The sequence below is a fragment of the Pimephales promelas genome, chromosome 12 (assembly GCF_988280905.1).
Source record: "Pimephales promelas chromosome 12, fPimPro1.hap1.1, whole genome shotgun sequence".
Lineage (NCBI taxonomy): Eukaryota > Metazoa > Chordata > Actinopteri > Cypriniformes > Leuciscidae > Pimephales > Pimephales promelas.
The window spans coordinates 22745882-22773787 of record NC_142780.1 but is presented as its reverse complement, the minus strand read 5'-3'; the positions used below and the strand labels follow the sequence as shown (position 1 = coordinate 22773787).

The window sequence follows — 27906 nt, the reverse complement described above, 5'->3', positions numbered from 1 at the left end:
CAGCTTTGGTGAAGACAAGAGAAATTGTAATGTTTCCAAACTTTTAAACAGTACTGTATGTGTGTGTGTATAGTCATTTAAATATATATACACCTTTAATATCATCCAGTGCAGTCAGTCTAGTATCTGTTACAGGTGTTGTTGGGCCACTTTATTCATCATAACGTGACCTAGATGGTTCTAGCGTTTAATTGTATTGCATCAGAATTAGATATGTTGAAAAACAATGTTCAATTGTTTTTTGGCTTTATTGGGATAATAGGCCTGAATTATAATACAAGCAACCAGTCCAGACATTCAAAGATTGCTGAAGAGCCGAGTGACACAAGGATTCTTACCAAGTGGTTACCCTGGTAACATATCAGACCTTCAACAGCTTTCAAAAAATGATTCATTGCTTTCAGTCCTACATCAGTACATACACACACCGCACAGTATGTCGACAACACACAGAAATAGAGCAACACACTCACATGAGCGTAATCAACTGAGTGAATGAATATGTACATACATACAAGGCAGAAAAAAAAGGAGAGAGCAGATTCATAAAATGCACTGAACACAGTGGCATCCAACAGTCCAAGAGTACTAGTAAAAATTATTAAACATTTGTTTTTATTAATTAAAATTGGTATCGTCAAAATGTATGGTATTTTTTCATGACAAATACTGTCAATATAACAAGGCGAGTAAAGTTGTATTGAGTCTCGACTTTTTGCTTCAATGACAGCAGCGCTCGAGTTGCAAAAATGCATTTGAATATTTTAAATATGTCCACTGCTTATCGTTTTAATTGTGTCAAAATAAATCTTCAGTGTGGTTTCAGACTTTTGGACCCCACTGTACACCCAGATACAACATTAAAACACTTAACACACAATGAGATCAAAGGACTGTTAAAATATTCTGAAAAACATCAAATTATATAGATGACACAAACTGATAATGGTTGAGAGGAAAAAGAAATCTAATTATGGATATAAATGATAACTAAAAAGGCACAGTTTGGGAAAGAAAAGCTGGTGGCAGTTTATGCGAGTAAGTGTTTGAATCCAGCCCTCGTCTGAATGTGCCGTCCACTTCACTCACACACTAAGGCAAGTCTAAACCAAAATAATGATAACAAAACAACATAGATTGGAATTAAAATAATGTGGTTAAAAAAATAAAATAAAAAGAGGAATCTATTAGCTACAAGATCCTTCAGTTTAAAGCAATGCATAGTGTTTTATTTTATTTTACAGTTCAGTCTGCTTCTCTGAAGTCCACTAGCAATGTTGGCAAAATTACTACTGTAATCCTAAAGTCGAAAGAAACACACATTTGAAAACCTGTGCTCAACATCAAAGCCAAAATGACTGGAACAAATGGTGCATTATGTAAACTTATTTGGTTTCACAAAGCTTCAGCTGTATTCTACTCAAGAATGAACGCATGATATCAATAAAAATAAAAATGGGTGAGATTTAGATTGCAGATCCCATTATAGTGGTTTTATGCATTATATCCCATTAGAATGTGGAGGACATTCCACCTGTCATCCCATAAAATGTTCAAAAATAAGTGCTGGGAAACACTTAGTGGTATAGTTGCAGCGTACATATGTTGCCACTAGATGTCATATTGCTCAAAAACAGCAGCATCTCATAAAGCTTAAACAACATTTAAATCATCATTACAATGGCTTGCAATATTTTTTGCTGAAAGTGTGTGTCTAGAAAGCCATAGCATTTGTGCAATAGACTGGTGGTATTTAAGGGTGTTTTTCCTTGGGAACTTGAGTTTGTTCTTCCTCATTGAACAGTCATGAGGCAGAGCAGCTCCAATAATTATTTGTGCTATGGCTTTTTGGCTTTCATTGCCACAGGCAAATAGCCACGCACAGACCTGCACTCATAAGGCAACTCCATTCAACAGTCCAGCAAGGGACCACTTAAAGGGACAGTTCACCAAAAAAGAAGAAAAGAATAATCTTCGGTTCCACTTTATTTTAAGGTGTCATTGTTACAGTGTAATTATATATCCAAGTACTGAGTAATATTAATTACTATAGGGTTAAAGGAGAACTCCGGCGCAAAATGAACCTTTGGTCTAATAACACGTTGGTTCCTAGTCGACCGTTCTCTGAGATTTGTTTTCATGATAATCAAATGTAAAGAGTTTTATCTCTCTATACATATGGGGGCATTTAATAAGTAAAAAGAAATCGCTAGTTAATACCACTAACAAGGCTCAAAACGAAGCATTGAGAACTTTATAAGTGCACAGACCGTTTAATGAAAAGATATTTTATAAAGACAGTCCACTTCGTGTATGCAGGCAGGAGCCATCTTTGGAAAACGGTCCCGATAAGTTGAACCACGTCTCGGCTTGTTTTCCAATGATGGCTCCTGTGTTACTGTGTTAGTGTGGGGCTATTTTGAGCCTTGTTAGTGGTATTAACTAGCTATTTCTTTTTACTTATTATATGCCCCCATACATAGAGATAAAACTCTTTACATTCGATTATCATGAAAACAAATCTTAGAGAATGGTTGACTAGGTAACAATGTGTTATTAATTAGACCAAAGGTTCATTTTGCGCCGGAGTTCTCCTTTAAGGTAGGATTAGGGTTTGGTTGAAGGTTAGTTTCATGTAATTATGCATAATTGACTGTTATTACTATGGTAAGTAAATGTAACATAAGTAACAAGGACACTGTAAAATAAAGTGTTACCGAAACTTCTGTCACTTACTCACCCTCAACATGTTATGTTTCACTTTTTATGTTCCGCAGGAGAAAGTACACTATTTTGAGTAGTGTTTCAACTGTTTTCATCGACTTTTACTGTACGGACAAACAGACATTTGGAAAAACATGAGTGAGAGTAAATGATGAATTTTCCTTTTTTTGGGTGAACTATCCCTTTAAAAGACGTGTCATTTTAGGTTTAAGGCCAGTAGTGGTCGCTCCTCTCTTTTTTGCCAAGGACTTTTCTTGTTGTCGTCTTCACCGCCTTCGTCAGGCACCATAAGGTTGTCTGGCCGGCTGCTGCTCATGTGCATTTGAGTCTCCTCAGTCCTAAAAACCTCACTATCAGTCCCCGTCTCCTCTGCTGTCTCAACCACGGGATCAGGCAAAGGAGGTGGTGAAGGAAGCTCAGGTGGAGGCGTCTGGGGTGACAAAGTCCCTTCGTCTTCCTCCTCCCTCTCTTTTTCCTGCAATAAACCCCCTAGAGAGTGTTCTTCTGGGCTGCAGACTGGTGTGGGGCTCCCGCTGCTCTCTGCATTAGCATTCGAATCCTCTACAAATACAAGTGGCGTACATTCAACAGGCACCGTGGGTTGAGCCGCAGCTTTAGTTTTAACCCTGACTTTATCACGAACACGCCGCCCCGGTGTGACATCGCTCATATCAACCCCAGAGTCCAGACTGGCGTCATTGCTTCCGACACAACTGCTGTTGCATCCTGCCCTCTGCAGGTCGATGTAGGAATGGCGGATGTGCGCGTTGGAGCGGCCGTCCAGTGACACGAACCAAGCTCTGGGGTGTGGGAGTGGCTTTCCTCCCCTGAGCGCCATCAAAGTCTTTTCAGCCAGAAGCTGATCTTCTCCGTTCATCTGCACTACATCCAGGCCCGCTTGACTGAGCGAGTCGGGGATGGAGAGATCGCCAGGAACAGCAGCCGTCTGCAGTGTCCACTCCTCCGCTCCTCCGCCTCGGTTGTCCCCTTGTACCCCTCCTTCTTGCTCCCCTTTGCCCCATGTGTGCGGGACTTGGCACTGGGGCTGATGACTTGCGCTGAGCTCCGCCTGAATGCTTTCCAATTCACTCTGTTCGTCCGACTGCAAAAGCAGCGCCTGCCCCGACAGGGGGTGCGTCCCTGGAAGTCGCATGTAGTGGGCGGGAATAACGAGAGTGGGCCGAGCCTTGCGATACATCTCTTCACCTTGGTTGATTTGCAATTCGGAGGTGCAGCAGAGCAGGGCTCCGTGTCTGGGAAGCGGGGTGGGACGCTCCAGATGGTCTACGGAGCGGGACAGCATGTAGTCTGCCGCCCGCCGCTCGATTCCTTGTTCCCGCTCCGGGGATCCGGCGGGACTTGTGGATGCGGCCGAAACGGGAGAGAGACGGGGATCTCGCAGGCTCGATTTACTCTCCGAAGACAGACGTCCCGCGGAGGTGGTGTGATGCAACGGATGGGGAGATGAAGACGAGACGGACATGTGGAGGGGATGGACGGATGAAGTCGTGATGGATGTATAGCTTCGTCGATACTCCCCGCGTCCCGCCGAGGAATCGTAACCCTCGGAGGGAGTGTTTGAACAAGCTGATTTGAGGGGAAATATCTCCACTGAGTGTTTGTAGTGGTTGGATCCCCGGCTACGGAGCTCGCCGTGCGAAGCTGCAAGCTCATTGGTGGAGGAGTCATAGGGGGTGGGTTTAAGCATAGGCGTGTGCATGTCCGGCTCCGCCCCACTGTGGTCAAGGTTAGTCTCATTGATGAGGTTCAGGTGGGACATGGAAGTAGCCTGGTCTCGTTTAGAGCCATCCAAAGCGGAGGATAGAGTCAACTTCCTGTGGACGGGCCGTAAGCACGCACACTTCCTCCTGAAAGAACAGAAACTTGTTGAACCATCATAAATACTAGGGGAAGATCTTAATTTTCCTCTTGACTACTGAGGTCACTAAGCATTGTACACTCAACAATCTTGCCTTTTCATCTATACATCCAAATTTTGATCTTTTACTCAGTCAAAAGAAGACACACCTGCAATAGTAGAGGAGCAGGCAAAGCAGAAAGAGCAGTATCAGGGCCATGCCTCCTAATATGGCCAGTAGGAAGACTGTGTGATAAGTGCTAATGTCCTTTGCCACCACTGGACCTACAACAGAACATACATGGTGTTCAGCATAGAGGAATCCATCCATCCTACTCGCATTTTCACTGTTGTCCACTTCACTGTATACTTTCCATCAATAAAAGTAGATTTCCTATAACCATTATTTTCATGCTGAATGCTCACTAAACTAACCCCCACCCCCATGTAATGGCATTATTCTCTCAGCTGGTGAATATGAATAGCACAGTGAATGTGCAAACAGCTACAGAAGTCAATAACTGTCTGCCACAAAGCACTTGCATGTCTGCCCATCAGGCTGCTCTCTGCATTAATGGCCATTCAAAAGGGTCAAAGAATGCAGAGTCAACTAAACAAAGATGAGAAATCTGGAAAAATGGCCAGGAATTGATACCTGTGTTTATGGGAGACATGGCTGCGACCCAATAGCCAAGCTGAGGGGCAATATATGTGAGAGTTAACTGTTTCCCCTCTCTCTGGATATATCCCAGACTGCTCTTCAACCAGGCCCCTGCACAAACACACAAAACACACATTGAAAATATATATTTAATATGTTTAAAACATTTTATCTTTTGATTGTATATCAAAATTAAACATTTAAAAAATATAATTCAAATAAAATGTAATGAAATTATATAATATTTACATTATATTTCTGTGGCATTTTTATTAAGTTTACATTATAGCTGTTATCAAAATTAAAATACAATAATTTAATCAATCACAAAGAAAATATAGCGCACCATCTTGAGGAAGTCTACGGTTAGCAGGTGATTTGAGTATTTGAGTGCTGAGTGTATCAGGTTTCGCTACCGATCACATACAGTGGATTCATTATACTTTCTACTGCATTATTCTGTCTGGATACTTTGCCAACGGTTTACGGGGTCAGGCGGCGATTAAAGCCATGCCAAAGCAAAACCACACAAACCACAGTAAGTGCCTCTTTCAGGATCTGAATCTGGGTTGTTGTGCATTCCCAATAAAGGCAAACAATTCGAATAGGATTCATGATTCAAATTCATGTATTTCCATTAAGAGTATAAACTAAATTTACACTCTGAAATGAATGTGCGGGTTGAACTCATCAAGTTGAACATTAGAGCATGTGTGTCAAACTCCACTCCTGGAGGGCCACTGTCCTACTCCAAAACCCCAGCCTGGAAGTTTCAAGTATTTGAGTTTGATGGCCGTGAATCGGAGGATGGCCTAATTGGCCACTTGGTGGCAGTGTTTGTTAATGGAAGGTTTATATAATAAATAATAAATAATGAAGAAGGGAAAAGTGGGTAAAAAAAACAAACAAACACACTAATTAAGGTAAAGAGGAACAAAATTATGTTTGTCTGGTGTAGACGACCATAATGATACATAATACATATTTTGTGGTTGTGAGGTTCTAAAAAGTGTCATTGTTTTTTCTCCATGAGCACCATGTTGAATTGATCTGTGCTATAAAGGCACGTACACTGCACTGGTGACTATACAGGCCACATAAACACAGCGTGCTGAGTGAAATACTGATGGCCACACAGAGAAGAGGAAGGCTGGAGAATGATTCGGTTTACACAATCAATTACCTTCATCCTCACATTACTGTTTGTGCACAGGAATATCTATGAACATCTTCCCACACTCTCACAACACAGTCACATGCAGAACTCTCCAATATATCAATCTGCCAAGCAAAGAAAGCTTTGTTTGAACTGCCTTGTGCTAGGCATTATATACGGTGTCTTTGCCATTTCATAATGTATTTACACAAACGCATATGCTTTGATCCAGTATCCATTGAGTTAACCGCAAAACAAGGAACAGACCATGAAGATCAATATAGTGTTTATTAGTGTTATTATTCCAAAATCCGGGGTCATTTTTTTGAGTCTCTCAAGGTCAAAATACAATACTGTGAATTATTACTTTTACAATTTAAAAGGAACTTTTTTATTTAAATATATTTTAAAATGTAATTAACTCCTGTGATGTTCCTAACCTTAACCTAATTCTAACCATAAACACCACTTTTTACCAGAGTGTCAGAAAGTGAGGACCGGGATTATATTTTGTACACATAGCCACATACATGCATTCAACACACAATCATGAAACCATGTGACTTTGTTTACTATGCTGCAGAGACCATTTTTCATCGCAGTGCTACTATTAGAAAACACTGGGAGGAAGTGTGTCATTTATATGCCGCGTGATGCCAGGGGCTTTTCAGACTAGTTCTTATCCCCGTCTCCCAGTGCACTTCAGACAACAAAGTAGCTTACATCTCTGTGCCCTAAGAAAGGAAATCAAGTTAGCGCCAGCTGCTGTTTCCCACCTTGTTCTCTGCTCTGTTTATGAGCAGCTGCTAGGAGACAACAGTGATAACAGAGCAGCCCAGAGATGGAGCCTGAACTTATAAATTCGGAAAGGATTCTCCCTCAGTACTTCCCACGATGTTCTTCTTTCAATGTTTCTCTTGTTCTTCTGCATGATCTGATTTAGTTTCAGACATATATTACCTTACTCCATGCTCATTACCCCTATTTTTACATTTAGAAATCATTTGCGGTCATTTAATGCTAGCTTAAAGTTCATTTTTAAGAACAATAATCATTTAATAAACAGTCAAAAGTTATCTTTGGTAAATCTCAAAATCAATATCCATGTTTCTTACTGTATAATATAATGTTGGTGATGCCTAAATTCACTTTTATTCACATTCAAAAGTCAAAATGAAGAAATCTTTTTTCGAGTCATTTGGTTCATTCAACGAACGAAATGAACGAGTTCAAACGTGCATCACAGAACAGAGCAAGGCGAGCATTTGAGCTTATAAAACTTAAACTTTTTTGAAATGGATCATAATATACATCATATACTCAATTCACCCTCTATATAGCTAAATTTAATATATAGATTAAATTTATAGCTATTAATATATAGCCGATTTTGCATTTCAGCAGAAAAATATACCGAGATAGGCTGGCTTCTCTTGAGACGATATGCTACAGACAATGGTTACAAGGTATTGTCAGAAACCAACGATTTCAAACCACGTTTTTGTCTTTTTTTTCCACTGCAGGAGAAAATACTCAGCAGTGGTGTTGACTTATGTATTTCCACATGGTTAGTCTTAAAGTATATTAAAACACACATAGACATATAAACAACATTAAAAACTAGATTTTCACCACAGGGGGACTTTAAGAAACTACATAGATGTTATTTATTGTACATTTTAAAGCAATACATTTATGATACATTACAATACATACAAATTGCAAAGCATGTTGTTTCTTGTGAATTACACCACAGTCTGGGGTAAGAAATAAAAGCCACAGAGGGAAAACCCTTGTGACTTGGATTTGATTTGGAACAGAATTATTCTGTCTGTGTATTATTTGATTATGAGATTTGCCTACTGAAATCTGTATAATCTCACAAATATCACAGCAAAAAACAGCAACTTTAACAGGCTATGATGGCAAGAATTTTCACTTAATAAATATTTTCATACTGTAAATGTGAAGTTTCAGTTTTTGATATACTTGTCCTATTCTCTGAACTCCCATTTACAAGACTAATTGTGCTTATTATTATTATTTTTTTAAATCTGGTCATGAAAAAAGATGTGTTCAAGTTCTGGAAATGTGAAACTAGGAAATGGGTCCATTCAGCTCTTGACCCGAGGAACACCTTTCCATCAAAATTCCTAAAGATTCAAAAACAGTCCGACCCAGCTCAGGCTTTAACACTTCCTGTGGACTTACTCGCCTCAAAACCAGGAAAACAGGATATCTGGAGGCTTTGAAGAGATCACAACCTCACATACAAACATACAGTAGACCCGCCTCAGGCAGGAAACACCTTCAGCACCTTTGGTGTAACAACCCACTATATAACTCTTTAGTTGTGACATGTTAGTAACAGTTCATGTGATTTAAAGGGATATTTTCTACTTTAAAACGAATGTGTGTAATAATAAACTCACCCAGTTTAGGGTCAAACCTCCAGGCGGGGATGTGATCATTCTCTTTCAATCCACTGTTTTCAGGAAGAGGGATGCTTACACTGATTGGCTCACTGACTTGAAGCTCCGCCCCATCGCTGCCCAAAAGATGGACACTGATAGCAGCTATAGGAGTCAACTCGAACTTTCGATCACTGCCTGTCAGAGAAAGAAAAGTGAAAAAATATATATGAAAAAAAAAAGAAAAAAGAAAAAATATATATGAAAAAAAAAGACTGAGATAAAGAATAAATTATAGACACTATTGTTGGGGTAAGATTTTTTTATTGAGTTTCTTATGCTCACCAAGCCTGCAGTTATTTGATTAAGATTACAGTATAAAACAGTGATATTATGGAATATCACACTTTAAAATATTTGTTTTAAATATATTTTAAAATGTAATTCATTCATTCCTATGATGCAAAGCTGTATTTTTTAGCTGCCATTAGTTAATTAGTTCAGTCTTCAGTGTTACATGATCTTAATAAATAGAACTACTTTATAACAATATAAATGTCTTTATGGTCTATTTTGAGCAATTTGGTGCATCCTTACTTAAAGTATTATTTTGGCTTATCTAGTTCATGGTAATGTTAAGACATTTCAGTGTTTGATTTTAAGGACTTCTGTGCGAGAAACCATCTTGATACTTTGTTGGATCCACAATAATATTTCTTGATGACCTTTATATTAATGAGAGTCATCTAAAACGGCATCAGATACACATAAAGCCATCCATTATTACAACACCCACAGCAAAAAATTGTGTTTCATTTAGAATATATCATCATTAAGGACGGTGAAAATTGTTCTGTAATGGCTTAACAAATAATTATTCAGAGTGTTGGAGAGCTTTCTATTAAAAAGCTGTTATTCTGAAACAACACTGATCAGTTCAGAGTTAAAATAACTTTTCAAGATTACAATACAAAAATGTAGCATTTTTTCTTTTGACAACACTTTCTAATGCAAATTAAATATTGGCCGCTTATATTTTTTACAGGATATTTTTTAATATAACTCCGATTTTATTCGTCTGAAAGAAAAAAAGTCTTATAAACTTAGGATGGCTTGAGGGTAAATCATGGTGTAATTTTCATTTTTATGTGAACTAACCCTTTAATAAAACTGCCACTGTTTATGTTGTTGGTATGAAAAATGTACTCTTTTTTTAACTGACATTTAGCAATATTTTAACCAAATGCCCAATGTCATGACATTTTTAACTGCTGTTGAAATCTGGTGTGTTACCTGTGTAGTTGGGATGAAGCCCCTGCAGGTAGGGGAAGTACTGCGTGTCTTGTGTTGAACTGCTCACAGTGAGGAAGGCTGTTAGATTGTTGTAGGTTGCATTAGGAGGAAGACTCAATGCTCTTCTCTGGAAGTGCACTGAAGGCTGCAGCTTTGAACCTATAAATGCAAACACACACCAAAATAAGATAAGATGGCAGAAATGAGCATACATTAGGTTAATGATCGAACAGCCCAGACATTATGTAAATAAAGTGGAACAGTAGCTAATGGAGTGCTCTTACTGCAACACATGTCTCTTGAGAGTGATGTCATTGTTTCCATTTTGGCAAATCTTACATACCATAGACATGAGACTAAGCTATAGTCCAAATGGACCATAGTAACCAACTACAAAAACTCCCAAAATGACACCCTCAGTACTAGGAAGATTAGGGTGCCAAGATGTTTGTAAAAATAATAATAATAATAATAATAATCTCTAATACACACTAAGGATGCATTTACTTGATTAAAGGTAGAGTAAAATATATACATTTTGAAATAAGACTGCAATTTAAGGTAAGGGTTAGTGTTATTATATTTTATTTTAATATATTTGAACATTTCATTTATTCCTGTGATGGAATTTTCAGTAGCCATTAGTCCAGTCTTCAGCATCACATGATCCTTCAGAAATCATACTAATATGACGACTTGGGTCTCAAAAAACATTTCTTCTTATTCTTGTTAAACTTTTAAGACAGTTGAGCAGGTTATTATTTTTGTGAAAACTAAGATACATTTTTTTAACAAGACTCTTTAATTAATAGAAAGTTTTAGTAAGAAAGAACAGCATTTATTTGAAAAAGTAATCTTTTGGTATAATATAATTGTATTTACTGTCACTATTAATTAATTTAATGAATCCTTCCTGAATAAAAGTAGCAATTTCTGTAAAAGAAACAAAAAATCGTTCAATTATCAAATCAATCTTTACAAACAATTCAAATGTAACCATTAGTCATTTGTCATACTGTACATTGTAATTTTGTGTTGCCTGAATGCACTTGTAGCATATACATCTGATTTTACTTTTGAAAACTATTTAGCAAAAAAGCTATTAATCGATTTTGAACATAAATAATAATTATTCCGTTTTCTTTTCGTAAGTCAAGTGCTTGGCTCTCAATTAGCCTTTTCATTATTTCTTTGCTACCCGTCAGAAGAGCTGATTTCAAGTACATCACACACATTTGCAGTGAAATACGAAAGGTGTTTTGTCTGAAAACGCGTTGGTGTTTGAGCGATAGGTGAGAGTGTGTGATAATAGTCTCCAAGAAGAGGATTATAATAGCAGATCTGTGGTGCGAGAGTGTGAGAAAAGCCTTTGATTCAGCAGTGAGTCTGAGGCTCTGCATGTCTGTCAGTGTCCTATGCTTTTGTTATGAGCGTGTGGTGATTGAGTGTTTTAAGGGGACTGGACTGGGGCGATGCTCTGAATGAGAGTGCAGCGTTAGTAGTCCTCTGAGACCGATAAACATGTCTCTCTCCCAAAATATCACATACCGAGGGACAGGTTACTAAAAGAAAAGAGGTTGCTAGGGGCAAGAGTAAAGGAAAACAGTGTAAGTCAGAGGGGAAATAGGGACATGTGGATAACAGGGAGACAAAAAAAGGAAGAATATGAAAGATAAAAAGTGAATTCCTCTCATTCTTGCTTTGTGTGTGTGTATACAGCCTCTCATTTAAATGTGGCTTCACACTCACTCAGAAAGCTTTATTTGGATGAAGCCCTATGAGCCATGTGGACAACAGTACAGAACGATTTTCAATATACTTGCCACATGACACAATTACCAAGACAATTCAATGTTAAAATGTATTTTCTTCAGTATTTTATCTTGTATTCTAGAAAAATCTTTAAATATCCTTAAAACATACATTTACTTAAGAAGCAAATCAGCATGGGATATCACAACCTTCCAGAGAATTTACACTACCATTAAAAGGTTTTCGAAAGAATGCTCACCAAGGCTGCATTTATTTGATTGAATATATTACATATTATTATACATTTTAAAGTGCAATTTATTCCTGTGATGGCAAAGCTGAAGACTGGAGTAATGATGTTGAAAAATCAGGTCACGTGATCCTTCAAAAAACATTCTAATATGCTGATTTAGTGCAAAATTTTTTAAGAATTATTATTATAATTATTATTATCTATGGATTATTATCAACAACAAAAAACTTGTGCTGATTAATATTTCTGTGGAAACCATGATACATTTTTTGATGAGAAAGTTTAAAAGCAATAGCAATTTTTTCTAACAATGTAAAAGACTTCACCATCACATTTGATTCATTTATATTTTAAGTATTAATTTATCTAGAAAAAAAACTAATCCCAAATTTTTAATAGTAATGCATCTTGAATGTTTTTTAAACCCATTCACAATTTGTTGTCTTGTTTTATATATAAACTCCCCAAAGTTTAGGTAAAACCTTTTTCTTTACTGGAACCAAGACAACAAAATATTAAAAAATAAAAATATATATATTTATTTAGAGTTTACATAGCACAATAAAGTCATAATATAAGAACAAAATGATAAATGGAATGTCTAAAATGTTCTGATTACAAACACGCTGTTCTGTACACACACAAACAAGGGATCTGTCGGGCCATTTTAATGACCGACTCCAAATACACACTCACTCTCTCCTTCACTCTCACTAGTTCATTAACACACTATTTTCAATCCCTAGTGAATCAGTGCGTGCGTGTCATGTGTGAACAACAAAAGTGCATCACTATTAAAGTTTCATATCTATATGATATCCTAACACTGTTCTAGTAAACAGTCTAGTTTAAAAACAGATCCTGCTGCATTTTTACACATTCTCACAGCATCTGTTCTATACCGTAAATAAATGGACATTTGACACTGAAGGAGCAAGACGAAAATTGCACAACTTATAACAAAAACCATACAATGGTTTAAAATGTCTTACTGATGTAGCTACCACATCAGTAAACACAAGTGACTGTTACCTTGATATCCAGAGACAATCTGCACCACGTCATCATACACCATCAGAGTTGCAGCTCTCTCAGGAAGCAGGTCCAGACTGAGAGATGAGAAGACTTGAAAACAAAAAAAGTCATAATTAGGAAGATGAATCACAAGCTCAGAATCATGACCACAACATCTCAATATCTCTCCTCCGAAGGTCTTTCACTCGTTATTATTGATCTGCACAGGGAGAAAGAGAGTATGACCTCCTGCTTCACAAAATGTTGCTAAACAAACTTAGCGCCCTGAAACATCGGCAAGATTGAGCTGTGCTTAGCCATGTAAGCGTAGGTTAATCTCATTAGCTGTAATCTAACATTCTATTTATTTCTTACAGCTTTCTGCATTCCTGCTCCACTCTAGTTTTCATTTCCTGTTCAAGATCCTTAATAGAGTGACCCACAGGATGTGTCAGTCACCAAGAGTTACAGTAGAGTTAATCCATCCCATTAACACTATGTTCATAGAAAAGAAATACGGCTTTGTTCAGACACGCTGAAAAATAAGTAGTTTAGTTTGCTTGGTTTATTTGATGCGGGCCGAAAAAAATAAATGAATAAATTTAGCCCTGGTCCGCTTAGCGCTATAGCGTTCACATCAGCATTTTAACACAGATCCTAGCACTGGGAGCGCCCTCTGCTGTCCATAATGTGCCTATACGCACCAGCCATTTTAAACCCAGCCTGCAGTATTTGGGCCACGCCTCCTTATTTGCATACACTCCTAAATCCTAAAATGCCCAATCCTAATTCCCAAATTCCCAATCCTAAATCCCTAAATGACCACTCTTAAATGGTTAAATGACCAAATGCCCAATCCTAAATACAAAATGCCCTATCCTAAACACCAAATTCATTTTCGACTTAAGACTTTTAGTTTTCGACTAAAACCTAGCTTGTTTGGTGGACACCAGGGTTCGGATAATAACTATAAAGATATAGTTCTAATTCTAAAAATCATTCTCAATATTGAAGAATAGCAGAGTTCACAACACAGTCATAACGATAACGGCACAGAGAAACAATATCGTTGGAATCACTTTCAGAACGTTTTTATCCAGCTGAAGAACGATATAAACATTGACAGCCAATCAAAATCCATTCTGCTGTAACGAGCATTTAAAGCAGCAGAGAAGAACACGCTTAGAATAAACACAACGATATCGTCCGCTGGTGTGGACTCTAATATAGTTAGTTATCATTTTTGGTGTGAACGGGCATTAAGGGTGAACTCACACTAAGTTGAATAGTGGATATTCATTTTGGGATTTCCATTAAATAGAATCGAAAAATCGAAAAAAGCACAAACAAAAATAATGATCCAATATGAGGTCATTACCAGGTAGCCTGCTTGGTCGCCATGGAATGGAGTTGGGTACGTAGCCACGCTTAATTGCAGTGACTACAAGAAGGTCGCCAAGGCGATAGGTGAACCTGATGAAGGCGTTGCCATCGGCACCAGAGATATCCGAGGCAACAGGGGTGTGGTTTGTGAAGATCTCCACAGTGACACCAGAGAGAGGCTGGTGAGTACTAGCGTCACTCAGGTGAACCTTCAGCGCCACTTCTGAAGAAAAAAAAAAAAGAGATGTCAGCATGACAGGGTCACATTAGTTGTGTCCCAAATGACATACTCTACACACTGTGCACTTAACCATCTAATCTTAAACATCCCACCTCTCGCTAGGTCCGGGAGTCTCCTGCATATTGATAGCAGCTCCCTGGCGCCCGCAAATGATATATCTCGGAAATTAAGCAAGCGAGAGAGAAAGCCTTTTTCCTTTCCACCTGGTATTATGTGAACCGATCACAAGTGGTCAACCAAGACGCATTACCATTACATTATTGGTATTATCAGACGTTTCAAATAGGCTACATCTTTTGTGACCACTTGTGCTCAAACTTTGTGGAGACCCTCGCTTACTTTTTTCGTCACCCTCTACTACATCACTTTTGATGTACGAATACTGCTGAATGAACTTACGCGAATGAATATAGTATAATATATATATATTTTTATATTATGATGGTGGATAAAGAAAACTGCAAATTTGTGAAGTATACAACATTACACACTTTGTTTGTTTGTTTTTTTCAGTTAATTAAGTGCAGCATGCACTTTCTCTTTTTGGAAGTATTATGTAAGTAGTATGCAAATAATATATCTTGAGATATGCCCTAAAAATAATATATTTAAAAAAAAAAATATACATGCATGTACAAGCAGCTGCCTTTTTTAAGCAAAAAACATTTAATTTCTGTAGTTTAGCCATTCTGTACTGCTCTTTTTAGATTAGTAATTACCATTTTTCATAGATTTCTTTCTAGCTCAATTAAAACACTTTCTGCAAACACACAAATGCTAACATGTTGCAAGTTTCATTAGTTAACTACTTTAGTTAACATGAACTAACAATTCTACAGCATATATTAATTTTAGTTAATGTTAATTTCAGCATTTACTAATACAATAAATCAAAAGTTGCATTTGTTAACATTAGTTAATGCACTGTGATGTGAACTAACATGCACAAACAATGAACAGCTGGATTTTTATTAACTGTAACACATGTATTGCTCATTGTTCGTTAGCTCATGTTTTCTAATACATTAACTAATGTTAACGAATGAGACCTTACTGTAAATTGTTACCAACTCAATCATAAGAGTTTACGCACAAAACGTAAATAAAGGATAATGACTTACCACTCTATGGACAGAAGCAATTGTGAAGCATCAAATTAAAAACCTTTAAGCTTACAATTTATTGAGATTACATTTTATGCAAGACAATAAGAATTAGAGCACAGAATTGTGGGCAGAATTGACCACAGGCAACAGCCAATAAAAATGAGTAATTGTATTACATGTGACCCTCTTTAATTACATAAAGTGCACCCTAATGTTGACGTTGAGAAATGTTCTGCAGGTTCCCTTGTCCGTTTTCACAGAAATCCTCAAAGGGGACTTAAGCAAAAGAACCAATCATTACACAGAGAAAACCCCCTCCACATCCTTTACATCGCCAATGGAAACAACTGTGCCCAAACAATAGGCTGCTTTTCCTTCCTCTAAAATCCTTTGGCTTCTTTTAAGGAAGCCACTGCAAAAACACACTTCCTTTTTATAGTGATACATTCCACTGACCTGATCCATAAACAAATCAAAGAGAGGAAAATGTTCTTGGGCAGAGACAGACAAATTTAAGTAAATATTGCTATAGTGGAAAACAATGGGGGGGGAAGTGTCTGTGGTCCTTATTAACATATGTTTGTGCTGCAAGTCTGATATTTATTTCCATTTTTCAGTTGGATTTCGTTTGGATTCAAACAAAGAAGTTTGGTTGCTTTGACTTTGTAATAGACATGCTTAAAATGCAAAGGCTAACCATTATAAAGGGAAAACAACAAAAGGAAAACTTGAAAAACGAATTTATTCAATGTTACTTCCCCACAGTAATCGCTTATCTACCAAAGCATAGAAACAATGAGGAAAAATGCAATGTATAGGAAAAACCACACAGACCTAACAAATTTTGAACTGTCAAGAGCACCTAGACATTTCTATAAAATACACTAGTTTCAGTGTCAGAATGATTTCTAATGACCTTTAGGAGTCCTTAGTTAATGTGTATTTTAACACAATCCACACAATCAGCACACAGATTATAGCACCTACTTTACTTTATCTTAAGGATTAAGAGTAAAAACAGCCTACCTATTATTTTCCTACACAGCTTGAACGTTTGAAATCCAGCATAAAGCCAAAAGGAAAACAGACCAAAAAACATTGACGCACACACAAGTTTACATGCTGTTACCATCACGTCACATCACTTCCCTCCCCGGTGCTTTATCAGTGAAAGGCTGACAGCTGTGTGTAGTCACTTACCCCACCTCAAGAGCATATACTGTATGCAAACCCTGAATACCCACAGAGCTCAGATTAAAACATGCTAAATAAAGAATCATGTATGAAAACACCCGACAAGGCGATTAAATCATCCTTAAGGACTTTATTTTGTGATAATGATAGACTGATTGCATTGCTACTTTCCAAACAAACAGACAAACAGATGTGAAATACTGATTTGAGGTAAGTGTCTACTGTGAGATGGAAAAGAGCATGGCAGTGTAGGGAACTGGCTGTCAGGAACAACAGTAAAATGGAGGCCATTAATAAAAATTGGTAAAATATTTGAATTAAAACGGAAACATATTTGGACTGGGGGGAGGGATGTATTGATTTCACCGAGTGGAGAGAGGGGTGAGGAGGTTACAGTATTATCCAGGCAGCACTGAGCGATTTGGAAGGTCTCACAACCATGGACCAATCAGGACGTTAGTCATAAAGAACACTTTACATAATTGGTGCAATAATACAACAGCCTTGGGTGAGTCAAACAGTCACCAGAGACTGCTTTATTTGCATATAACTCTGATCCACACTGGAAAAATCCTCTGAAAAGCAGCTGAAAGGAGTAAATGTGTTTTCATTTATTCAAACTAGGACTCAATTTCTACTAAAAAATAAGCAGAGTAGTGACTAAAAGCTCTAATAGCCATGACGTTATACTGCCTTGTAAGCCTTTCTGAAACTAGTTTCCCCAGGACGAGTCACTGCATGTTTAGTTATTGACTGACTGAATAGATTTCCCAAACGGGTACTTAAATGTGTATTTTTCATTCTGTTTTACAAATATTTTCACATGGTCACAACTTAATTTATCCTGCAAACAAAAGGGACCAATACTTGGCACGATAAATGTGCAGTATTCACTTGGTCATGTGATATCAATATGGCGGCGGAGTTTCCATTTTGATGCGAGTTTATTACCATGTATGTGAAAAGTACTTCAGGCGTATGGGGGAAGATACCTAAATTATTTCATTAAATATTATAACACACACACACAAAAAAAAAATCACATATAATAAGCAGCCACCTGTGGTCTTTTTTCAAAGCACAGGTGCAGTCAGTGTCAACGCAGCACTGTTTACTGTCAGCAGCTTTTGAAATGTTACCCGGCACTCTGAAGGGAACGCAGTCATCCAACACTAGGTAAATATTTGACTTGAAAAACAGCATTGTGATGAATAGTAAGAACTTTACTTTGCTCTCAAGCTCTCCTGGGAATTGCTGAGAAACATATTAAGGCCATCAGATGTCTTCAGTCATCCTGCATGCTTTACCTATACTCTCCATCTCTTCAAACAGCGTAAGCTCCATAACATACTCTAATGCCCATATCTTCTCCTGTTCCTAAGCCTTTCACCTCGCATGCTCCTATTGTAATGCCCTTTCTTCAAATAAGCACAAACACGCATGACATACAGTCTTATATATAATTTTAATTAATAATTAAAAACTTTTCAATAAATATCTAAAATACATTTTTCTCAAATATGGAAAGCCTCAGATATTTTATTGTTTATATTATTATTACTACCTTACATAATTATACAATTTACTGAATTGACTAAATATAATATAAAAATAATAAAATAAACTAAAATGATAATATTTACGTTGTTTTAAATTACAACTAGTAATTACATTTTTGATTAGTTAAAATCAGAAGTAGCGCAAGAGTTAATATATTCTGGAGAATTTGATTTGACCAAATCAAGTCCATCTGTTTTAACTTAAACAAGCAAACCAAAGCATAATTGCATGAGTAAATGCACAGTATAAGAAGGCCTTATCATCATGAAGCTTGACTCAAAGAGCGTGATTTAGACGCCACGTGAGAATTCTCTGCATAAAGATAATTGTTTTTTTTGGTATCAGGAAACCTCTATTTAACTTTTGACCTAACAGGATCTTATTTGTCAGTGTTTTGCAAGGAGTTATTCACTGTTTGATTGTAGGACGCACTGTAGCCTGGCTCCTTTCTGCTCTCTCTGGGAATTCCCCTCTCCCTCCCCCACTCTGAATGATACACACATGCTGTGAACTGCTGACTCCCTCTCTGAATCTATGACATCATCGCTGCTCTACAAGGCAGATCACACGCAGTCAGCTCTTTGGTACAGCTCACACTGACAGCGGCTGGTCGGCAGGTCACAATCGGATCATAAATGAGATCTATTATTTTGAAGGGTGTGTGCGCATAGAAACCTTTAAGGATGCTGCATTGCAGTGGAGGATAGAAAGAGGCAAACGGAAAGAGAGGGAATGCAGACATATAACATTTACTCTAATATTCTAAGGAAGTTTAGGTTATAGATTTGATTCCATTTCAAAATGCATGCCTGCCTGTGTATGCATGCATTTTGTTGTGAGACTGTCATTTTACAGTTAAAAAAAAAAACAAATTAGCCAAGACTGTGATTAACTCAACAAACAAAAATGTCAGAACATGAACCATGATTAGACATCAAAAAGACATTTAATACCCAACCCACTTCTATCTGCCATTGAATCTAGGTATCATTAACCCCAGAGTCATGTGTGCAGTAATGAATAGGGTAATGATCAGTCAATACGCTGGATTCTAAACCTTAGGAACACTTCAGTAAACCAAATTATTGATTAATCTGAAAAAATAAATAAATAACAGCATTAACTGTCAAGGGTGACAGGGTTAGAGTGTTTAAGTTATCAGAGATTTGCATGGAAGACAAAAAGAAGATTATGAACGTTTATTTCACGTATATTAAAATGAGTTAAAGATACAATATGTACGATTTTTATAATAAAATATCCAAAAATCACTTGTACAGTGTGATATATTCCATGCAGTTTTTCCTGCAGTTTCATTTGTGTAGAGATTTCCAATTTTAAATAATGGCTCGTCCCTGGTCATTGTTGCCCATCAATGACGTAATATTCGCGTTATCCCTGGTTTCCGCTCGTACTGCGTTACGTCTAACGGCACACTCACGCTGCTGTTGTATGATCAGTGTGTTATTCTAATGTTGATCTAGCTTACTGCTAGTTTAATACAGACAAACTAACACATAGAATAATATTATAACTTTCAACACACTCAAATGCAGTATAGTGTGATAGTGTAGACCAAGTGAAACAGCGCTGCATTACCTCACAAGTTTCATTAGTCTAATAAACTGACCTGAGCGAGTAAACCAGCACTTGCGGGTAGTTCGGTAGAATTAAGTGTTCTTATTCCTTTATAACCGCAGGACTTACATGTGGCGCTGATATCTGTCTCTCATTAGCAATCGCGACCTGCTTCTCTGCTTCATACCACAGTCATGTCAAAAACATCACTCATCCATAAACATTATTAGATCCATCAGCATAATGACAAGTTCCATAATTCCACTTATACGTCATCAACCTACACCTTATTTTTTTTGCACTAGGGATCTCTAACTCTAACCAAAAACTAAATACATATTGTAGCTTTAATTAAGTTTCAACAAAAGATCACTGACCAAAAAAAGTCTGCACATATTTCCAATAGAGGTGGGAGAAAAAAACCCCTCTTAATTCATTGTGATTCTCTCTTCACTGATTTTAAATTCTGAGCTTAGTTTGTTTTTTTTTAAATCCACATATTAACAGTGGAATTGTGTGCTAGCTAGAGAATTGCTGCCAATTGCAGACAAACACAAAACCGCTAGACAAGTAAACTTGCGAAATTGTATGGTTGAAGGAAAATACAATGTAATCTTAGGCACATGATTATGTGTGTTGTGAGAAACTGCATTTTGCTTGACAATTTGGGGTTTCACCTGCCAGCATTTCCCTTTCAAATGCTCTACATGGTCATCCTTTATGCCGTTGGGAATGGAGTATAAATTTGACACACAAAAACAGTACGTTTTTGCGCACCCTTAAAAAGTAACAATTTTAACACGCTATATAAAAATATCTGTGGGGTATTTTGAGCAAAAACTTCACATACACACTCTGAGAACATCAAAGTCTTATTTTAAATCTTGTGAAAAGGGTATTTTACCACCCCTTTAATAAGAAAACAAATGATCTCAAGAATTGATTCCCTGAATCAGATTAGATTGTGAGATCTAAAGATTTCCGCCCCCAATTTATATATTCTCAAATGATGAAATATTATCTATTAAAAGTTATGGAAAGCTCTCCAAAAATGTTTTGTATGCTGGGGGTTCCATCCCTTTTTCACAGACGTCAGTGAAACATTTGTAGTTCAGTCGGATGTCAATGGCAAAGAAAGTAAAACAAGGCATGTGGCTTAGTTATTAACGTTATCCAAAGTATTAGCGACCTTAATGTAGGATATGGAGGCACAGGCACGATCACTTGCATTTTTTCAAATTTAAATAATCTGTCATCTTATACAGATAAGAGTAATACATCATTAATACAAAAAAACAAAAAACAAAAACAACAAGTAAACTTCCTTAAAGTGTTTCATTCTCCAAACATTTTAGTTCTATAAGACCAACAGCAAAATCATGGACTCATTATTAGGCCTCATTATATTTACATAAATAAAGGTTACAGTAACAATTTACTGTCACAACAAAGACAGCTTGATTATCTAGAGCGGTGTTATTAAAAGGCTTCACTGTCAGAAATTTTGTTTCCCATTAGAGGATCATCCCTCTAAAGTACAACCACCCCCCCCCCCCCCCCCAAAAAAAAAAGTTATTTGAATATTAATGTAACAGTTCTTAAATGTTACTAAATTATTATTTTATTTCTAAAAGTAAAATTATCCAAGACATTTTTTTTTGATATTCTAAAACATAAAACAAGCTTGTCTTTCCGTTTTGTGGGAAAATGACTTATCCAGATGTGCAGCAGACAGGCTGTCTCTCTCCCCCTCCCTCTATAAAAGGACACACTGTGAGAGACTGTGTGTGTGTGAATGAGAGAGAGCTCCACGCTCATTCAGTATGTCCAGGCTCTGCTTAAAGTTAAAAGACTGTTGTTGTGTTGGAGGATTATCATGTTTCACAGGCATAGACATTTGTACCCATAAAATTCTAATCAGATCCAAAAGTATTTCCTTCAGATTATTTTTAGGTAGGCTAGTAGTTACTTTTTTACCTTTCCTCTCAAAACACTTTCACAACTAAAACAATGCTATAAAAACTCTTAAAAACAAACTTCCTGTTTCAAATGAAAGAATGTCAACACAGGACAAAAAACTGCTTTTCAGGGGATTTCAAGGGGTCTTTAATGACTTATCAAGTGTTAGCAATGAAACACAACCCATACATTTGTGTATGGGTTGTGTTCCATGTTTGCATGAGAGCATCATTATAATTGTGCGCCATGGACAGGAATTTTAAATGGTAAGAGACTTTTGTTTTTGTAATCAATGCTCTAAAAAATTACAGAAAAATTTGGATTTAGATTAATCAACCAATATATCGGTTATCGGCTTTCAAATATAAAGAATTATTGGTATAGACCAACATTTTTATATCAGTGCATCCCTAAAATTCATTCAGTACTTAATTTAAAAAAGATCAGTTGATTAATCGATTAACGGCCAGGGTGCGTTTCCCAAAGCTAACTATGGTCGCAATCTGTTGTTGTTACCAATAGAGTTCAATAGAACTTGCAACCATATTTGGCTAATCTGATGCTTTTGGAAAACACACCCTAGTGCGGTCCAACCTAGCTAGCTATTGTAAAATCCACTACTCGTCGATCTCTACTAAATAGGGCCTTAGAATGATATAAGAGTCCACTGTCTCTGTTTGCAAGATAACGATTGTGTGTGTGTGTGTGAGAGAGAGAGAGAGAGAGAGAGAGAGAGAGAGAGAGAGAGAGAGAGAGAGAGAGAGAGAGAGAGAGAGAGAGAGAGAGAGAGAGAGAGAAGGAGAAGGCTTGCCCAAGGGAGATAGTCTGGTTTGGGTAATCAGATATGAGAAAATGTCTGAGTGTTCGCTGAAAACATGACCCCATAAAAAATTAAGCACAACAGGGGTCTCCAGTGTGCTTAAAATGCTTTGAAATGCTAGGGGGCAAACAAACAGACCTTTCCTTTTCTTCACTACAGCAATGTCCAAAATCCAGAGAATATTCCATAGAAATCCCCATTTATGATAATTAATGAGTGGAAAACACCAGCCTTATTCTCTTTATCAGCCTTTATGAGTCTCTCAAGCTCTAAAACATAGCTAGTTCCCTAAGCCCCATTGTTCTAAGCCCTAACACATTATAGTAGGAACCTATTAAGGAGTCCATTTAGTCTCTGTTTTTGAGTGTGTGTGATAAGCAATTGCTTACAGTAAATATCTGACTGTTGGCATGAACAATATTGGCAGTACAGGGGCTATTTTAAAACATACACGCACACACAAAAAAAACATGTTTGCAGCATGCATTTCTTGATTGTGCAGGCAGCATATAGGCTATATTGTTATCAGCGTGCGTTTATCCATTTATTTATTATCTGTGATGGCAAATCAGAATTTGATCCTTCAGAGATCATTCTAATATGCTGATGAAACTTGTACTATTATTATCAGTATTAAACAGTCATCGTGCTTAATTTTTTGTAGAACTTGACACGTGCTATTTCTTGTAGACTTGTAGTCTATTAGGGATGGGACGGTATGAAAATTTCATATCACGATTATAGTGTCCAAAATAATCGTGATTATCAATATTATCACGGTTTTGTTAAAAATTTATGAAAGTGCTCAAAAAGAACTGATGCTCACACTGAAAACATTTCAACAAGTTTTATAATTGAAAATCAACAAACAACAAATAAAACAAGCCTCTCTATGCAGTTTTTTAAGCAAGATTCTATTCTATGGCATTTGCTTCTTTATAATGCCAGTCGTCAATAGCAACACATTATTAAACAGCGCACATCCATATCACAACGGACGCGCGCTCTTGTTTCATTCAAATACAACTTGCCGTCTTGCGTCTCTGGTGTTTGATTGTATTGCAAAAATTAAATCATAGTTGATTTATTGCTTACAGAGTTTGATAATATTGGTGTGATATATCTTGTCTGGACGATTGTTTTACAAAATGAATTCATAAACAGGTAAGATTTAAAACATTAGCTAATCTCATTATCAATTCATATGTCCCCATAATTATGTGGTAAAAATAAAATCGGTTTAATACGTGATGTATCTATACTTTACTATCCCTTAAAATATCACTCTTAATAATAGTCTTGTTTGAAGTTGTTCGTTCGTCTTTGGCTCAAATCCACTTGCTACGAACTTTTCTTCGCGGAAGCTTGACGTCTATTTCAAGTGAGTGACATAAAATGTTTCAACTCAAAACAACATTTCGTGCCCAATTGTTTCCCAGACATAGTTTTGGCATTGAGGTCAAAGTTAACTTGCCTTGCGTTCGGGTGATGAGCACACAAAACGGTCGGCAGATTTGAAGTGTTTCTATTGCAGTGACTTTTTGTTCGGCAGACAGGGTGACCATCCTCGATCAAGTTTCCCTCAGGACTTTTGTATGACCACACCTCAGATTTGGTCCTCTTAAAAGGCTGAAAAATCTCCTGAGCACGGTCACTGCCTTCCACCATTCCTTCTCGAATAGTAATTTAAAAAACATTGCGTGCTGCGCGCCTGCGTCAGACTGGCCGACAGGATTCAGTGAGTTATTAAAATCGCGATAATCAAACACGGTTTTAATGATAATTACATTTTAAACGATAATACTAACCGTCAGTACATTTTATCACGGTTTATCGTGAAACCGGTTATCGTCCCATCCCTATAGTCTATTTTTTGTAGACTGACACGTGCACATGCTCCTCAAAACATTAATTCATCCGTGCAGTGCAGTGCCGTGCCGAAGCACAACCCACATAAAGTTGATAATTCCGCGAATAACTGCAATTGCAGATTTTCAACAGAGATGGTGACAAAGAGGTAAAAACTGAGGACTGCAGATTTAAATCAGTCCGGTCGTGTCCTTTAATTGAAATTCAAGTAACATTTACCGAATAAAAATTACTGTCAAATATACCTGTCAAATAAATAAATATTTAAAAAAAATACATAATGGTACTCCAAAAGCCTCTATACTTGTTCATAAAGATAGCAGTTTGTCATTCAAGAAATAACCTGTTAAATGATAGCATAGAGTCACTTATAGAACACAGAATAAAATATAAGAAAAGGAAAGATTTGCATGTGAAAAGCAAATGAAGAACTTATTAAATTTGTTTCTGTTAGAAAAGACGTGCACATCACACTTTCAAGTCTGTTACATAGCAAAATTAGACAATCATTTGACAAGCTTATAACTCATTTAAACACAGTGTGAAGCGTAAAAATATAACAGTAGTAACTTAAAATCCAAAGCTTTGCATAAACTACTGAAAAAAATTCAGGCAATAAGGTTCAAAGCTGCATTGCAAAACTCATTCCACGTCTGACTAAACTGCGTCAAGGCCTCACACACAGCTTTCCCTTTTCAGATCCTGGTGATGAGGAAGTGGCACAGACTGGACAAAAGGCAGGAAAGCCCTATTTTGCATAGTCAAAGCTGACACTGTGCCAGTCTACTGTTCTAAAGCAGAGAACAGCAAAGACCCATCTGTGCTGCCGCTGCTCATCAGCAGGAGACGGAGGGGGAGGACGAGTCTCCATCAGGAGGGAAGGGGGGTTAAGGGGATTCCTCATATTATACCTCAGAGATGAAGGATTTAACCAAACTGCCAGTCTCTAAGCTGCTAAATCAATCAGCTGTCAAAAGGTGAGCCTTGCCAACCACATTATTTGAACAGGGTTTCGCAATCTGACATCCGTGCCTCACATAAAAGTATTCAACCCTGTACAACTGCGGTGATATCTGGATTATGTAAATGTCAAATATGAACTTGTGATATGAAAACAGCTTTTTCAATTTCCTTCCTTGCCTGCACACTGATATCTTATTGCACAGACACTTAACATTGCATTACTTGATACATTAGCGAGATCAATTAGAGTATAACAGCCTGAAATAGTCAGAACCCAGAAATAATCTCATAATAAAACCATCACGGCATAAATAAACCAGGTCCATTTAGGTTTCAGTGAGCTTTTAGAACTGAACTCAATGACACCATAGAGAGTCATAGGTCCCTGTACAAAAATATTTACAGGACAAAAATTTATTTAATATCTGGCTATTTGTGGCTAATAATGAATGTAAAATTAGAGATGCTGTCTCATCTCAAGAGGGAGGTTTTCCTGTTTGTTTTGCCATACAGACATGTAACTTTAACACAAGCGTTTGATCCACATTTAATAGAAAGAGTTGTAACGTTAGCTTCTTTCCAATGGACAATAATACTGCTCAAAATGTGTCCTATAGTGTCCTAAGTGACGTTTGATACGTGGCTGCCTTGTTATTACATTACATATATATAAATCTTTTTTTTTTAAATAAATTAATGCACAAAAATATAAAACGCCCATGTTTACTGTTTGTGTTTACAATAGACCAATGTATACAGTCGATGGTGTTGTAGATTTCTAATCTACTTTTAGTTGTAGCAGATAGCCTAAATATGGGAATATCGCATGAAAAATGTAAGACCTAAAGAAAATGACACATATGATAGGAGCACGTTAACTTGGTTCATTCATGTGCATTGGAAGCTGCAGTGATGATGCTTGTTGCAACGACATGCAGGCATCACAAAAATGGGATCAGATTTCAAACAGATGGCTTGAGATTTACAAAACACCAGAGCAATCGAACTAAGAACATTTAACAAAGTTTGCGTCGTTAAAACAATAAAATATTTTATTAATAAGATGTATTCGCTTTATGGTCGTTACACACTCTGCGTTATAATATGCTAAGTTGCTAACAGTTAGCACTGGGAATGCCATTCAGAAAGTCAAAGCAAAGCTCCCAAATTTCCCTCAAGGTCTCTCTAAACTGAAACAGAAGTGATGTATTAACGGCGTGTCTCTTACCTTTGGCATCGCTGTTCTCCTGCAGTGTTTTAGCGGCCGCCGTCCATAAATCGCATCCCAGCAGGAAGAGCACAATCACGGCAGACCTGCTGCTGCTGTCCGCCCCTCGCATTATTGCTGCTCACGGTTACAACGCTTTTGCTCAACAATGCGGCTTTTCTATGCGACAGGAGTATATAGAAACTCGTTGCAGCGGAGGTTCCCAGCCATAATTTGGAGTTTTAGCTAATCTGATCATGTCATTGAACACCGACGGGCGATTAGAACAACCCTCCGCTGAGCATCTCCGTGTTGCCGCGGTTTCCCCATCTCAACTCGAGAAGACAGAAGCCTTCCCTGGACTCAACTCCACCAGTTTAACCCTTTCCACGCCACGAGTCGACCAGGTGGTGCTGCTGGTCTTGTCCTACAGAAAGAAGGATTAGACCACCATCTGCTGTCTTAAACGGTCAATCACCTCACAAGCGGTTCTCAAACTCAAGGGTCTGACACAACATTCTTGGTAGAAGAGTGTGGAGTAACATCTCATAGCAAGACTGTCAAATCTTTTTTTGATAAAAGATAATGTCAGATAATTTTTTTTTCTGAAAATTGTTCAGGTCTCAGGTTCACACAAATAACAACAAATTTGCTCGAGAAAAAGCTGTTAAAAGTGGGGGGACATTTTTTTGGTCTAAATATATTTAAAAATATTCTTTTTATATCGATAATTTAGAAAAAATAAAAAAATATTTTAGATCGAGATATTAGATATTTCAACTGTCATGATTTTTTGCTGAGTATATAAACTATGCCTGAAATAAATAATTTAATTATAGCTCTGAATGTAATATTCATATAATACATCTGATATTATTTTTTAAATGATTTTAATAATACTATA

The 27906-nt window shown here is 37.1% G+C and overlaps 1 protein-coding gene across 1 annotated transcript; it reads right to left on the bottom strand.

Moving 5' to 3' along the window:
* Positions 1-229: 229 nt before the first annotated feature.
* Positions 230-27391, bottom strand: fam171a1 (family with sequence similarity 171 member A1). The gene is made up of 8 exons (XM_039680014.2): positions 27024-27391; positions 14501-14728; positions 13141-13233; positions 10104-10262; positions 8832-9008; positions 5238-5354; positions 4753-4867; positions 230-4592 (listed from the first exon to the last, which is right to left on the bottom strand). Exons 1-8 carry the CDS (start codon positions 27133-27135, stop codon positions 2921-2923), a joined length of 2673 nt encoding a protein of 890 aa, XP_039535948.2. The 5' UTR covers positions 27136-27391; the 3' UTR covers positions 230-2920.
* Between the last annotated feature and the right edge of the window lie 515 nt (positions 27392-27906).